Genomic DNA, 17872 nt, shown 5'->3' with positions numbered 1-17872 from the left:
TAATAGGTAAGTAGCTAACTATCATTGTTACAGTGATATACATCTAAAACATCATGCTCTAAGTATTTTATCCATTGTGTAAACTTGTTTACAAATAAAAAAAAGAATAATTAGTTCTCCTTAAAGACATTTCACACACAGGAACAAAATTCAGCTTTTCCTTTGTTTTCTGCAGAAATATTAAAGCACCAATATGAAGCTTCTCGGTCAGATCCAAGTATTAAAGGATATGTTGCAATATCTCATATAAGGGACATGTTAATACCTCTATCTGAAAGGTATGTCTTATGTTTCACATTCAAAGCTTCAGTTTGAGATGTCTAATAACTATAATAACTGTCATTTAGTACTATCGTTTATCTGATTGATTTTGAGCTGTATGTTTTGTGTAGAAAAAATTTCTTTCATTAATAAATTTCTAGTTTTCCAACAAAATTGCTGATTACTAAATATAGACTAATAAGTATATAACTTCAGTTTTCATGATCACAGGCACAGATATGATGTTGTTCTTCAATAACTGTTACATCTTTTTATTTAAACTTAAATTACTTTTCTATGATCACTATATGATTCTTAAAAAAACAAGTAATTCTGTTATGATTTTTCTGTGCTTTTGTGTATCGACTTAAACTGTACTTATTGGCTAAGAAATAGACATGATATACGTGTCAGTACACAACTATGTAATATTGTTAAAGATGAGTGCTTGGGATTGTCATATGTAATGTAGCTCCATGTGATGGTTCATTCAGTGTTATTACTCTGTGGTTTTATGGATATGAGACTAGATATTACTGAGTGGTTACCATTTCCAGACTGTTAATCTCAGGTTTCATGGTTCCTGAACCACTGTTGCAAAAGTTGTTCCACACATTTGGCAGCCATGAAAATTTTATGAGTGGCAATCAAATCTTTCTATTTAATCATTAAAGAGCAGCAAAAGGGTTGTGGAAGGCTGTTTTTTTACTAGTTGTCTTCCCTCTTGTCTATCACTTCCAAAGTATAGATGGAAGCACATCAATAATGCTTTTGTAGCTTTGTGCAAAATTCTAAAACAAAACGTGGAAATGTGTGACTTCAAGCTCAAGAATCAAAGATAACAGGAGATTTCCTTTAGCTGTGCATGCTAACAATTATAACAGTGCATTAATTTTAGTTACATATTCATTACATTTTTACAAATCATAATAATAACAAGGTTTTCTATTAATTTTTGCTTTATTAGAATTGTTACTTGGGTTTTTCCATTAGCATTTGGATATGAGAGTTTAGAGGAGTTTTATTTTGGCTTTTAGTCATAAGAGTAGAAAACAATAGTTTTTAATTATAAGAATAGTAAAGGGATTTATTTATGCTAATTCTTAATTTATAAGCTTTAGGGTTGTAAGATTTTACGGAGGCTTTCCTTTAATTTTCCTCAACAATATGGATTTCTTTATATAATGAGGGGGATCACCCATGGTAGGTATTGCCTTTATGTATCTTTTCTGGAATCCAGACATCCACCCATGTATTTGCCATGTGCAACATCATTTGAAAGAAAGAACCTAATAATACAATGCAATACAATACTTCATCTTGAATTAATGTAATAGGGGAACACTGTTGTGACTGTCTCAGCTGTCGCTAAGGTTAGCTGGGTAATAAGTAATATTGGATGGCCTCAGCAGATGTGATGGATACTATCTCTCGTACTGGTAAATGTATATGTCCTTGAAACTTTGATTTGTTGTGCTGTCCAATCTTTTTACAATGTAGCATATCCATTTATAGGACTTCATGATTTGTGAAGTCTGGGAAAATTGTAACTCTTTTATGGCTGCTTTATCAACAAAAATAAAAAATACAGTAATAAAATGACCACATAATAATGATTGTTCAAATACAAATCACCATTTCTAAGAACTATTGCACCTCTGTTTCTAATTTTACATTCAGTATAACAAACATCCCACTCCACTATGTCTCCCTTTTTAATATGTAAAAGTTTTCCAGCTCTAAAAATTCAATAAAGAAATAAAGATCTGGGGTCCTGTTGCTTGAAATAGTATGACCATAGGTAATGAATTTGTTTTGGAATCAAAAGCTGCTAGGTGAACAGCCATTTAGATAACCACCCACAATATTTTTTTTCTCATCAAGTATGTTCATATGATCCATTTTGACAATATCTACCATTAAAAATTAAGGGTGTTTGAGATGAAAATGTTTTCATACATTCCAAACCATCTGTGATGTTTACACTGTCAGCATTTTGGACACTCCAAAATGCTATGCTATGATTCTTTATTCTGTGCTCATTGTGATGGTAAGGCTATGATAAGAATGGGTTCAGTTAGAACCATATTGTATCATCTACACTTTTACCTCTCACACAGTTTTCTTATATTATGGATAGTGACTGAAAGGTCTTGAAGGAGTTCAAAAGATGTAAATCTGTTTATTCAAAGAGAGAGGGTTTTTCTTATCAGCATCTTCACTATTTGGTTTTGCTGCAGCAAAACATTTTCATTTGTTATTATTTAGTTCTTATCATATTTTCATCCAAAGCTGCACAAGGTCTGTTTGAACATAGCTGACCCTAATTTGAAAATAATAGATTAGATGGAAGGCAGCTTGCCAACAGTATTCATAGCCAAATCTTGGGTTACTCTTATTTTTACTGATTATTTTCATTCTTATATCACATTCAGAGTATGGATAACATTGTTTTAGCAGTCATATGCAAACCATGAATCCTCGAACTCATACCCTGGTCATGTTAACCACCAGGCTGTGCCCAGCCCTTCATTTTAGTATTCTATCTGTTTTGTGATTGAATGTTTTAAAGTTATTAAATAATTTAAAAGTAGAACTGTATTATTGTAAACTTATTTTCAGAATGGTAGTTGTTCTTTTTTAGATTTTAAATGGGAAAGTGAATGATAACTCTAACAAAAAGGATTTGTGGACTAGAAAATTTTGAGAATTACTGTCCTAGATCATATCCAAAATAGGTTGAGAAAGAAGAAATAGAGAGATAAAAAATGGAATTTTCTTCCAAAATAGCTGTGCTGTTACACTTTGTTCCACTGCAAACAGATGTTTCACATACAAAGTTTTCATCTGACCATTTGCAAGCTCTGTTGCTTGCTTTAAATGAAGGAATAGACAAATCAACCTCCTCTTTTATCTCACTTTCTACTATTTCATGATCTGTGTCATTTGACACAGTGTGTATGACCATTATTTAGTCTTGCACTCACTCATCTGAATCTTGGCCACCTGATGAAGATCTCCCACTTCCATCCATAACAGAGTTCATGGAGATTGATAAATCTGTATTGGAGAAGAAGATAAGTAGCTGCTAAATAAAACCACACAAAAGTTTCCATCCAAGACCATCATTTCAACTAATATATCAGGTCATTACTTAAGTAATGTCCGATTTGAGGTTCAGAAAAAGAGAAATGATTTCAAATGGTTTTAATGTCATTTAATCAATAATGTATGTTCCATAATTATTAATTACTTCATGCCAATTATTCACAAGCTTCTGAGTGCCACTTCTATAAAATTCATGGGGTTTAGAGGAAAAGAATGTAGAGAGGGTAATTTTGACATCTTCATGTGTTCCAAGCTCTTTTCCTTCAAGATAGTTCTGCAAACTTTGGAATAGATGATAATCAGATGGGGCACAGTCTGGAGAGTGAGGAGGATGTGGAAGTTTTCCCAGTCTAGCTCTTCAATCTTTGCAGATGTGATCTGTGCTCTATGGGGCTGTGCATTATCCTGGTGTAACACAACACCTTTATGATTGATCAAAACTGGCCTCTTTTCTTTCAGTGCAACATTCAAGTGCTGTAATTGTTACATTGAGTGGCAGCAACTCAAAGTGGATCATAACAACAATATCTCACCAAATGCTTAACAAGACTTTCCTAGGGTGGAGGTCAATTTTGGACTGTGCTTTAGCCAGTTTACCTACACTGGACTATTTGCTGCAGCATTCGACATTTTTATAATATATCCATTTTTCGTCTCCAGTCACTGACCTGTCCAAGAAAGGTGAGTTACATTCACGAGAGTGCAGAGAAGTGCAAATATCCACTCTTGCTCTGAGGTTGGCTTCTGTCAAATCATGGGGGGGCCATTTTCCATGTTTTGGCACCTTCCGAGCTGTTGCAGATGGTGGTGAACTGTTGATTTGGTTGAAGTAATCTTCTGTGTTAGTTCTTCAACTGTTATAGCAAAATATTCATCAAGTGCAGCAGCAGCAAGTCATCATTAAACTCAACAGGATGACCTGAACGTGGCGCATTACTTAAGTTGTAGTCACCTGATCTGAACTTCTGAAACCACCTTCAACATTTTCTTTCATTGAGAGACTCCACACCATAAATACCTTGAATGTTTCATGTTGTTTATGTTTCTTAAACTTATAAAGCATTATATGGCTAATGAGCTCCTCAGACACATCCATCTTCATAAGGGTTTATTTGATTAATGATCTGAATAAGTGGAGTTAGGTTAGTTTCTTTTATTTGTCTAAACATTTTTTTCATGTCCTACTACATATATTAATCATTAAAGCCTTCTACAAAGACAGAAATGATGATGCAGTTTCTATATTAAATTTTTGGACATTACTTATGGGATGGCCTGACAGATGGCATTAAAACAATGGTCAGTCTTTACGATCTGGATGCATCTTTTTACAGTTTCAGTATGTTGTCTTAATAACAAATGGCAAGTTGTGTTACAAGTAGTTTTTTGTCAGCATATATGAGGTATACTAAGTTGGTGTTTCAAACTGCTGTAGATAAACTATATGAGTAGATCACAGGAAATGGTTTAAATGTTCATCTCCTAAATGCAAACGAACTTGGCAGGGGTTTAGTTTAGGGAGAGAGAAATATGAAGAATTTTCTCCCCAGCAGGGGTGGTCAGGAACATTGGTTCCTCTTTGCCCCTCACATGAAAGATTATTTAACACTGGATGGGAATTTACCTGTATTTTACTTTAACTTGTTTAAGGTGATTAAGTGCAGTGGGGCATTAAAAAAAAAAAGGTGGGCGAGACAAAGGTGGCACTTTCATCTCCTAAAATTATTAATATGCTCTTATGGACCCTGATCGTTAGCTCCATCTGGAAGGTGTACAGATATTCTTTTGGTAACTGAGGTTAAATTCAAGATTCCCAATGAACCTATATGATCTTATTAAAGCCTATTATTTGAAAACGGTCTCATTTATTTATGTGGAAATGACCCATAAAAAAAACTTTGTTCTACCAACCTGAGCCACTCATACATATTTTTATACTTTCATACAAATACTTTAAACAGGACTTTGTAACGATAAACAAAAACCTGATAAATTGGTAAGTAGTCTTTGTAAAAACAAATAAAACCTGTTCTGGTCATAATAATGATATAAATTTATGGGTGGTTCAGGTTGACTATCTATCTGAGATATTAAACAGAAACTTATAAAACCCTCTTTTTCTAGTAAGTAAATGTATAAAAACATTTATTTTCATGTTATATATTTGTCTCTCAAACTTCTACTGGTAAATGTTACTCTTTCCAGACAAGTCATGAGTGAAAGGGCATGTCTTTGCATTTTTTGACTTACATTAAAAAATTTTATTGAACTACAGTTTTATAAATTTATCTCCTTAAGTTTGGTACCAGACTGTAAATTATAACTTAATTTTTTGAAATTATACATTATTTAATCTTATAATTTAAAAGTGAATATTAAATTCACCTACACATTGATTTTTTGTGATGTGTTGAATGCAGTAGTAGTTCAAATTAGATGTTTGTGATGTCAAAATACACAGACTGCAGTTCTGTACAAATTAGGGAACTCAAATTTAGTATTGACAAGTTAGAATATAAAATAAAAACTTTTTTTCTGTTTGCTGAGCTATCACTATATTTAGTGAATCAAACACAGTGGCCCTTCTTATCTCTTTCCTTTTTTTAGAAATGGCCCCTTATATACACTTATATATATAACGTGAATAACCAATTGGAAGCTCATAATGTCTTCTTAATGATTTTCTCAGTCATTTTCAAATATAATGGCACTCTGTCTTTATTTCAAGACAAACCTTTGAGTTTTTAAGTTGAATCTTTAGTCTGTTTGTGATTTCGTATTTTTTTAAATATAAACACAGTTATGAAACTTCATAGAGCATAATTAAATTGTATGGTTTTGGTTATTTAAATGTATATATAAATCCTCAAAAAAAATTTTTTTCATGTCTTTCACATGGAACATTTTTTAAGGCTTAACAAGCTAAGATGAGCAGAAACAAGTACAAATGTTGTAAATAGAAGAAATAATTGTGTGCTTTAGTAAGTATGTATACAGTGTGTATATAGTAATAATCTATCTACATATACAATTTATAATGATTGAAATATAACTATTTTACCAAATATGAGTCTACTTAAACACAGCAAAGATAGACCACATTGTAAAAAACTAAAGGTCAGTTTTACATTATTGTATACAGTAACATGAATGCATATTCACTGAATCATTGTAATTTCTGTATTGTTAGCCAGGCACAGCTGAAAGATCAATATGATAAAAATAATAAATCGATAAATGTATAAACATTATGTAGGACAATACCTAGAGGGAGGTGGCCAAGATGCCACTGGATGTAATGCCTCTTATAGAAGAGCCACTCAGTAAAGTGGCTGTTGTCTTGATTGGACCACTAGTACCTGTTTCTGACAAGGGCAGCTGGTATTTGCTGACAGTAGTCAATTGTTATCCAGAAGCCATAGCACTGCTGGAAATAGAGGCAGAATATCAGATCCATCCTAGAAATGTTCTACATAGCTGATTCAAGAAGTGTGCAAACTCATCAGCATTAGGTAGCTCTTTATCACTCCATACGACCCCAGATGTAATGGACTTTGTGAAAGAGTCAGTGAAGTTTTAAAAGCATGTTAAAGAAGATGTGTCATAAGAGACTATGTGACTGGAATAGGTACTTTCAGGTAGTGTTACTTGCTGACAAGCAAGTACAGGACTTTTACCCTCCAAATTAGTGTATAGAACAACAGAACAGAATCCAGTGCAGATTGTGAAAGAATTGTGGACACTTGTCAATTTGTTCAAGAGACCTTGTATGCATCTCAAAACAGTCAGAAGCACTTCTATAAAAAGTAAGCCAAGGATCAGTGTTTTAAAGATGTATAGGAAATTTCAATTCTCCTACCCACAGACAACAACAAATTCACCCTACACTGGAAAGGACCTTCAGAAGTGCTAAAAGTTGTTGAGAGAATGTAAGGTAAAAAGACTAAAATCTACCATCCCAGTCTGTTGAGGAGTTACTTCATAAGGGAAGAGAGCTGATGGATGCAATTGTTGAAGCCATCAAGAGGATTGTAAATTTGGTGCAGACTAAGAGTAAGCTATGCGGCATCTGAAAACAATCTTTGTATATGGTAAAAAACGTGAATATTTTACTTGAAGATGGTCTTATTTACATTTATTGCTAATTTCAACCAGCAAATTAAAGGATGAGTAAGTTCCAAAACCATCAAACCATCACTCTTTTAACAGTAACAACCATTGGTGGGAATGAAAATTGGAATTTCATTAATAAATTATAATGCTTATTGATTAAGATCATTCAAAGTGACTGGAGAGAATGTATTTAATTTATACTTTGTTATTAACAATTTTTTTGTAACTGTTACAACCTCAGTGTTTTTTAATAACAGTTACCAATTACATATATATATGCGAAATTAAATATGTTTCTTGTGTCAAAGATATAATTATAATGAACAAATATTTTACCAGTTCTTAAGAGGAAGTTGTTTCATTAGATAATTTATACCAAAAAATAGAATTTCTGAACATATAGGTAGTAAAGTTCCTGCTTCTTTTTAAACACTTTAGTGGAAATAGTACACAAAATTATGAAAGTTTTCTCCTGTTGAAAATAAATCAGGTAAGATTTAAAACAAATTTTACTTGCTCTTCTATAGAATATAAGTGTTTTTTTATAGCAAAGCTACATCGGGCTATCTGCTGAGCCCACCGAGGGGAATCGAACCCTTGATTTTAGCGTTGTAAATCCGTAGACTTACCGCTATACTAGCGGGGGGATAATAGAATATAAAGCCATGAGAATATACTTCCTCAGAAGTGAAAATACAGCACATAAGAATGATTTTGTAGGACTATTAACATTCAAGCTTTTATTCCTCTCCAACTGAATACCAACAAGCTACAAGACCAGAAACGAGTGAAAAAGTACTAGTGAAGATAAACATATTAAAAAAAGTCATCTATCGTAACAACTCAGTTTAAGTACAGAACTTTTCTCCATTTCTTTATTTAAAACCTGCATTACATTTCCAAGAATCTACTTAAAGTTATCAATTCATTAGAACTTTGGCAATAACAGTTTATTATGAATTGACTGAATTGGTTCTGTTTCTCAGTGGTCAAGTATCTTTTGTTTTTTGTTCATTTTAAATTTAATACAGAAGTATTATTTAGTTTATGTAGTACAAGCATTAATAGATGTTATTCTTAGAAGTTATGGTAAGTTTGCTCATGTAACTGTTTATGAATCATTTACTGTCTAGTTTAACAGTGAATTTGTCATGTTACTCAAGATTGAGAATTTTTCTTCTTGCTTTAACTCTTTCAGCATGAGCTGATACATTTTGTGTCACTCTGACTGGGCAGTAGTATGTATGGCAAAAACTTAGAGTAACTGTGAGAATTCCTCACAAAACTTTGTAAGATGTTTTTCAAGTTTATAAGTATTTTATGCATAAAGAACATTATTTTAATCACATTTTTCTAATAAAAAAGTTTTTTGTATATAGTAGTTATCTGCATTCAAACTGTTAAAATGATCAAAATGTGAGTGATGTTCTTTGCATTAGTTTTCATATTTATTTGTATAATCTATAGAAACTCCTAGAATAATATCAAATTTTTTAAGGTAAATAACTTTAAGGACCTTAGAACTGCATAATTCTCTTCTCTTCTAGATTTCTTGAATGTATTCAGACAAATGGCCCATTTTCTTGTACCATTATAAGTTCAGTTTTTTGAATTCCTGGCCATGTCTGTTTCAACTAACCACAGCTAATTCAGTTTCAACTTGTAACATTGAAACTTTTCCTATTCCTTATAGGTATTTCAGTGAGGCTTTTGAAAAAAGTTTTTTGCAAGCTGGTAGATGATTTTGATTAAGCAATGACCTAATAAACTTTCCTAAGTCAAATCTAACATATTTGCTCAATACTTAAAAGAAGGAAGTTGGCCTGATTATGGTTGTACCTTGAGTGTAGTTATATGACTCGCCATTTTTCTTCTGTAAGAAACAACTTTCTAGTATATGAACAACTTGACTTTTCCCACATTTTATTTTCATGCTGCCACTATATCCAGGGGAGACACATTTTCATTGTGCTTTAGCTTGTGGCATTTCTTTGAAAAGTGCTATTGCAATTGATGCATCTTTCTGGATTGTTAATGTCTTTTGTTGTTTGTTAGCCATAAGGTTTTAAGTTTTAAATTTTTAATCTTATGCATAAGGAAATTTCTTACCTATTACATTTCATTTTCATACACTTTTACCTGTGTGTTAGTTCAAAAAAGCATTTATCTTATACTGATCGTCAGTACTGCTTTTCATCAGTAACCCTCTCTACTTTACTTTTTATCTTATAAAAGAATTATGATAGTTATCTGTTAGCTTGTGATTTATAAACATGCTCATAGTGCTTTCCTTTACTTATGTGTTATTAATAGATGTTTTATATTAGCTTTTGGTTTAAAAAAGATGATAACAGTGGCTTTCTGTTATCTTTTGGTCAGAAGAATAGTAAACTCACCACCACCATGATCCTTTAATTCTTAATTGTTAAGTTAGTAACAGGGTCTCTCTTTGCTGTTGGTGATATATTCAATGGATATCTATCTGTTAACCCTTTAGTTATAAAAATAGTAGTAACAGAGTATTTTCTTTTCAGATATAAAAATAATAACAAGGATATATTTTAGCTCTTTGTCCACTAAAATGATTGTTTATAATGCACTCTTGTGATAGGAGTAAATAGTGTCTTTGGTTACAAACTTCGCCTATAAACACTTGTCTATAGTAGTAACATAGTAACATTACCAGACCATTCTGCTTGCTCTTGCATTATAAGTATAGGAATGTAGCTTTATTTGCTTTATCCTTTGATAAAAGTGAAAGATGTTTATCATTTTAGTTCTAATAAGTAAAGAGTATACATGAAAAATAAGAAATATAGTATTTACCTGGGTTTTATTTTATTTTGCTATATGCTGTTGATAAACACTTTTTGGTACTAATAGTACAGCTGCACTAAATATCAGAGGTGATAATGCACCAAATAACAAAGAATTATACACAGAAAAGCAGACAATCTCCTGTAACTACCACTGATTTTTCTTCCTTTCTAACAATGCAATTGTTAAAAATTCAACTGAGCTTGTTGTTTTGCCTCCTGTAGGAATAAACTCTGAACTGTAAGTGAAATAGAAAATTACCTGCACAGAAAATAATGTAATATAATACATCATTTGATATATTAAATGTTGTAGAGAACTATTCACGATTTGTGGGAATGTGATAGGTGAGCATGAGAGGAAACACATGATTTTCTAACTTATAGCTCTACCATCAAATAAAATTGAAGGCTACAAGAATCATGATTTGCCTTAGAGGTGACAATATTATAATAAGGGCTATACATTTTTAAATTTCATACTTTTTTCTTTTTTTAAGACAGGTGGTAAATAACAAATATACATTGAGAGTAAATGCCACAATTCTCATACTTGGAGAAATGAGGGTTTTTTCATTATGTATGTTGTGTATTATTAGCTAATATTTTGAGGCCAAGTTTTTATGTATACCATGATAATAAAGTATTTTAATTAAATTTTGAATATCACTTATTAAAACCTTTGATGCACATAAAAATATGCCTGCATGGAAACATTTAATATTGTGGGCTTTTATTCAAATCATTCTAAAGAACATAGTTGTACTTCAGCTACTGTTTTGAGAAGAATAAGTTGAGTCTTACTTAACATTCATCCATTGGTTCAAAGCATATATTAGATAATTAATGTTTACTGTAAAGTACATGTTTATCATCACAAAATGTTTCAAGCTTTTAATAAATATGAATAGTCTCTTGTGCACAAAGCCAAATCTTTTATTAAAGCAGTTTTTAAAGAGTTGTCTATGAAATTTTAAGCTTTTAATGATTCGTTCTGAGCAGAAAGTGATTTTTCATACAAAGAATAAAAGTAATTCTTTTTCTCATCTTACATTTTTCATATTACATTTACATAACTTCTTGTACCTCCTAAATGAATGTTAAAGGCTTTTTTTTTTCAAAACATTTTTACATTTTATCAGTTATTTTATACACCACAACACTTAACTGTATATAGGCTTCATCGGTTTGCCCAACCTTATAACCTTGTGAAAAGAAATGCCAGTTAAATCTTAATTACTTGTTTCTCTTTTTAGAATGACTGCATACTGTGAGAGACAATTACAGTTATTTATCCCAAAACCTTCAATCCTCTAACCATTCAACAATTGCTTTCATTTAATTTTTTTTTATTGCTGTTTGGACTGTGTCTAACTACTAAACTTGTATGAAAGTGACAAATCACCAACTGAGAATAAAAGTTATGGTAAACAAGATATTAAATTGTCACATGCATCTCTCGTTTGCAGATATTTTGTAAAGATTTTTTTATTTACATTTTATTGTATCTGACTTATAAGTTTCTAATCTTTACATTTTCATTGCTTGTGTTAAATAAGATACGTAAAAACAGACATAGAACTTACATTATGCATCTTGCACTTTTTTTCTTCATGGAGTCTTGAGAGAAGTTAACCCTATTTTTTGACAGGAATTTTGCTATTATGTTTATGTAATTTGTATTTACTTTAGATATCCAATTTCGAACACAAGTAGTTGAATGTTCTGTAACTATTATAATTGGCTTTCTAATTAATCTGCAAGTGTGTTTAAGAAATTATAGGTGGTTTTAGGCAACTCTGCAGTAGTGAAAAATGAAAGTGTTGGCTGAAAGATTCATAAAATGCCTTTAGAATGAAGGAGCCTTTGAAGGAACTCAGTGAATTAAAGTGTTCTGTTTTTATTGGTTATAAATAAACTAATAGCAAATATCAAAGATAATTATTAACACTTTTATAAAAAAAACAAGAATAATTTGTGTTAAGAGGGTATGGCATGCAAATCTTTTTGGTTTATAACTCAGTTGGAGGCTATAAGTTTAATTTGTGTCTCAGAAATATCTGTACTATGAATGTGTGTTTTGCATTAAATTTAGGAGCTTACAGGTAAAAAGGTCATTTAAAATGGACAGTTTTAAGCAACAAAGTATTCTGTGATACAAAGAGGTGGAGATTGAGAATTTAAAAATTATCTTTTGTAATTAAGAAATCAAAGTTTCATAAATAGAAATAATTATAAATTACATTTTGATGACAACTTTATTTGATACTCATTGATAATAAAAAAAGAAGTTTAAATTGTGAATGTAACTAACAAGTAGGTCCCTTACATCCACTGTGATCACTATCCATACATGTCCCTTACATCCACTGTGATCACTATCCATACATGTCTCTTACATTTGCTGTGATTGCTATCCATACATGTCCTTTACATCCACTGTGATTCCTATCCATACATGTCCTTTACATCCACTGTGATTCCTATCCATGCATGTCCCTTACATCCACTGTGATTCCTATCCATACATGTCCCTTACATCCACTGTGATTCCTATCCATACATGTCCCTTACATCCACTGTGATTGTATCCATACATGTGTCCTTACATCCACTGTGATTCCTATCCATACATGTCCCTTACATCCACTGTGATTCCTATCCATACATGTCCCTTACATCCACTGTGATTGCTATCCATACATGTCCCTTACATCCACTGTGATTCCTATCCATACATGTCCCTTACATCCACTGTGATTCCTATCCATACATGTCCCTTTCATCCACTGTGATTCCTATCCATACATGCCCCTTTCATCCACTGTGATTGTATCCATACATGTCCCTTTCATCCACTGTGATTGCTATTCATACATGTCCTTTCATCCACTGTGATTCCTATCCATACATGTCCCTTTCATCCACTGTGATTCCTATCCATACATGTCCCTTTCATCCACTGTGATTGCTATCCATACATGCCCCTTTCATCCACTGTGATTGCTATCCATACATGCCCCTTTCATCCACTGTGATTGCTATCCATACATGCCCCTTTCATCCACTGTGATTGCTATCCATACATGCCCCTTACATCCACTGTGATTGCTATCCATACATGCCCCTTACATCCACTGTGATTCCTATCCATACATGTCCCTTTCATCCACTGTGATTGCTATCCATACATGCAGGAGTAAACATTGTTTAAAACATTTGTCTTAAACAGTACAAAGTTTTGAAAGTATGATAAAAACAATTATATGTACCATTTATATTTGATAATAACTACATGTCTCTGTGTCCTTACAGAAAATCAAAAGAAAATTTGTGGAAAAAGGTAGTTAAGTTTTTAGAAGAAAACGAGTCTCGTGTACGGGTTGAAGACCAGTATATTGCAGGAGAAGTTTTCAGTGTATGGCGTTGGATACAGACATCTACACCAGAGGTAAGCTTCCTTTTTTAATTCATATTTTCTGGTAAGTAGTTATTTCCCTAATTTGGTTTTATTGTTCTATACTACTAAAATACATAAGAGAATGTATTAGACATTTCAGTTGAACCTACTCTTTTGCTATTAATTTTGTCTGATGGGCATCCTTTGCTGCATATGCACCAGGTTTCAGTGACTTACATTCAGAATTTTATTAATTTTGTTTCTTTGTTTATTTTACACCAGTTAATAGTAAATAAGTTTTAAGTTCTTACTTTTGCAAGGAATGTTTTAAGTAATCATGAATTTCCCCTGGTGTGACATAGGTAACACATTTGGTTTATGTATCTTCTCTTATGTAACATTTATCCACCATCCCTTCAATAAGTGCAAAAGTAAACATAAATAACTCACTAGATCTCACCATTGCTCGGATGAACCGTAAATATTTTACCTTTCAATTTATTTTAGTTGCAGAGCTATCAAATAGAAAATCAGACCCCTCTTGCCTACCCACTTGTCACATCCTCTTAGTTCTCTCTTACATTGAATTTGATATTATCCATAACCAATAGAAACCAAAGGTTTTCATCTATTAAATAGCATATTAGAATTAAACAGGCTTATTTGAATCATATGTAAAACAACAGTGTAAACTTGAGTTAATTTTGTGTACAGTTGTAGTCCAACATTTGTTACATGGTAAAATAAAAGATGTGAAGACTTTTCTCTGTCTTGTTCAGTAATCCTCTCGAGTGATTTTTTTATGTAATGTTAGTGTATGTAAATATCATTTGTTTCTTTTTAATGCTGTTAAGTTAATCACCATTACGTTTGATCACTTTTTGTTACATTAAAAAAAATTCTTGAACTAATTACCTTCATGTAACATTGTTTGAAGTTCCTTAAATGGTAAGGAAGTCTATGATCTTGCAATGTTATTGGACATTTCCTAAAAATATGGAAGTTTATTTAGTTTGACTACTCTTGCTTTATTCAGGTTAGAAGAGAGATGAAGTAGAAACTCAATTAGATTATGACTTTATGTTTGAAATGAATAACCCATATAACATTACCCAAACAACTAGTGAAGAATAAAGATGAGTTAGAAATTTGTCATTGGACTGTCTTTATGTTTGAGATTGATAATTACCTTAACACGTCCTGTTAGCTACTGAAATGTCTCCACAGTAATTTCTTTGTTGGCAAATTCCCACTTGTTAGTTTGCATATTTTCACATGTACCATCATATGTATGCAACATTCTGGGAAATATCGGGGTTCTGATGAACTTAAAGTAGGAAATGTCTTTCAAAAGTTATTTACTGTGGCAGTTTAGAACATAAAGAAAAATTTTGTCTAACATGTGTTACGGGGAGGGCAGATTTTCCAAACAGGAAAAGAAGAGGCATTTTCAACATATTTTTGTACTCAAACAAAAATTTGAATTTATGTAAAATCTCATATAATTCAAGGCATTTCACTTTTGTTTTTTTTATGTATGAAATGTAATATGTCACTGTTATATTGTTTCAGTTTAATGTGAGTGATATGATTTAAATAGTTTATATAGTGTGAGTGTCATATTTAGTTATTTTTAGAAGCATTATTTTTTGGTAAGTTTGTTTAATTAACTATTTATGAATCATATATCTCAGTTATGAATTAACAATTGTTTACAACAGTAAGGTTGTTGCATTGTGACATTAGAACTTTTTGAGTTTCTCATTGGTTTAATTGAATATTATTGCCTCAGAATATCTTGTAATTTGTCTTGTCAATTGTGTCTGAGAGTAATTGAACAGCCTGTATAGAGTTTGATGAAAAAGAGACAATATTTAGAGCTTGGGATACAACTCTAGTAACCAACAATGTAACAAACATTTATAAATATGTTTGATTTGTTTTTATTGTAATATCTTTAAACAAGTAGGTTGTATTTCTATTTGTTTATAATTGAAATTTATTGCCAAAAAGTCACAGACATCAACTGTAAGGAATCTGGCGTTACAAAATCTGACAGTGGCAGACCAGCCAGTATCTACAGTGGGAAACAGCAGTAGGAAATTGACATAAACAACAGTGGCAAAGAGGCCTGTATATACAGAGCTGTAGTGGTGGTGAAAATATTGTAAAGAACACAACCACTATATAACCACGTGAAGTGATTTGAAATGGGTGAGTGATTTGGGTTCTAATATGGTGGTCTACAGTATTTTGTTAAACAAGAAAAGGGCCTGGAGAGAGAGACAAGAGCATCAACAGATCAAAGAGGAAGACAAACATGTAAGAGAGGGAGAATGAGAAAGACTGAAAGCACTCAAACACCAAATGCAAGCTCAAATAGAAAAAGGAAGAAAAGAAAGACAGTCTGAAAATAGAGAGAATGAGATCACAAGTTGTCAAGCTCATTTAACAAAAAGATGGAAAACCCAAGAATGGTAGTGAGGTCAAAACCAGCTGTCTCAAACTATCCAAATTTGATGAACATGAAAATGAATGGATGCTTTCCTGCAGAAGTATGAAAGATTCAGCTAAATTCAGAACTAAGATAAAGGGTGCCTGACTCGCCCCCTGCTCTCGGAAAAAGGTCTAAAAGTGTATGCAGACATAACATCAAGAGATGCTATGGATTATGACAAGTTAACAATGGCCTTGCTGAAATGTTATTAACTTACAGATATATGATTTCACCAGAAGCTCGTAGAAGTAAAACCTGACTCTAAAGGAACTGTATTTCAGTTTGTAGCATGTCTAAAGCAATAATTTACAAGATTGACTGACATGGCCAAGACTGAAGATAGTTTTGAAGGACTGGCAGATTTACTCATATGTGAACAGTTCATGATCATGTGCTTCACTGATGTGTCTTTATTTTTAAAGGAGAGAGTATTGAAAAATTTAGGAAAGATGTCCAAGCTGTCAGAACAGTCTGGTAACTCATGGAACAAGTCCAACAATAACCAGTAGAAGTTAAAACTAGAGGTTTCTGACCAGAAGTAGGATGCTACTAAAGGTGACAAGAAGTCTACAGACAAAAGGGATAAAATATGCTATTTTTGTCATAAAATGAACAGAAGCAAGATGCCTCCAAAGGTGACAAGAAATCATGAAACATAAGGGAGAAGAGATGCCATTCCTGTCATAGAATGGGGCACATTGCAAGTGAGTGCAAGTATGTTGCCACAGCAGCAATGTTGACAAAAATAAAGCAGCTGGAGTTACCCACTGATGAGGTATCTGTAGTCACCACTAGAGCTCAGAAGAAGAAAAGCAAGCACTGCATCATGTACCTGCAAGTCTTGAATAGGGATGTACCAAATGTAGGTCTGTGGGAACTACAGGAAACACAGAAGAAAGATCTTTCACTGCACAAACTTTGAAATAGGACCTTGAAGAAAGTGAGCACATGATCAAGGGAAAAGGGACTTAAAGAATATAGAACTGGAAGGAAGCACTGTAACTCATCTAATAAGACATTTCTACTGGGAAAGCTAAATAGATCACGATGAAGTTGGTTTACAAGACAAGTGTGAAAGGACACCAAGGAGAGAGAAGACAGAATCACCAGCAACTTCCATTGGCCAGGGGTAATCGGAGATTTAATCAGGTTATACAGATCATGTGACATCTCCTATGGAACAACACCTAGAGATAAGGTGATCAAGATGCCACTGGATGAGATGCTCCTCATAAAAGAGCCATTAAACAGAGTAGCTATGGTCTTGAATGGACCATTAACTCTGTTTCTGACAAGAGCATCTGGTATTGGCTGACAGTAGTCAACTATATGACATGTTACCCAGAAGTCATAGCATTGCTGAAGATAGAGACAGAAGAGAGAGTAGCAGAACCACCCTAGAAGTGGGCTTTGCAAAAGAAGTTTTGAGTAACAGAGAGATTCACTTCAGAACTCATGCAACAAGTGTGCATACTCACCAGCACAAGGCAGCTCTACCACCCCATACAACCCCAAATGTGATGGACTTTGTAAGAGAGTCTTAAAGACAATGCACCAAGGGAGACTACAAAACTAGGATATGTACTCCCTGGAAGTGCTATTTACTTGCCAAGAAGTCCCACAAGCAAGTACAGGATTTTTGCTCTTCTAGTTACTGTATAGAAGAACAGAACAAGA

The 17872-nt window shown here is 32.7% G+C and overlaps 1 protein-coding gene across 1 annotated transcript in view; it reads left to right on the top strand.

Moving 5' to 3' along the window:
* The first annotated feature begins 150 nt into the window (after window positions 1-150).
* Window positions 151-17872, top strand: part of LOC143225118 (inner nuclear membrane protein Man1-like) — a 40398-nt gene continuing 22676 nt past the window's right edge. The window contains exons 1-2 of the mRNA XM_076453933.1: window positions 151-278; window positions 13614-13749. Coding sequence (XP_076310048.1) covers window positions 256-278; window positions 13614-13749 — 159 coding nt within the window. The 5' untranslated portion in view covers window positions 151-255. The remainder of the gene's footprint in view (window positions 279-13613; window positions 13750-17872) is intronic.

Source organism: Tachypleus tridentatus, chromosome 9 (genome assembly GCF_004210375.1).
Source record: "Tachypleus tridentatus isolate NWPU-2018 chromosome 9, ASM421037v1, whole genome shotgun sequence".
In the NCBI taxonomy this organism is placed as follows: domain Eukaryota; kingdom Metazoa; phylum Arthropoda; class Merostomata; order Xiphosura; family Limulidae; genus Tachypleus; species Tachypleus tridentatus.
The sequence above is the reverse complement of the archived record's forward strand: the minus strand, read 5'-3'. Positions and strand labels throughout refer to the sequence as shown.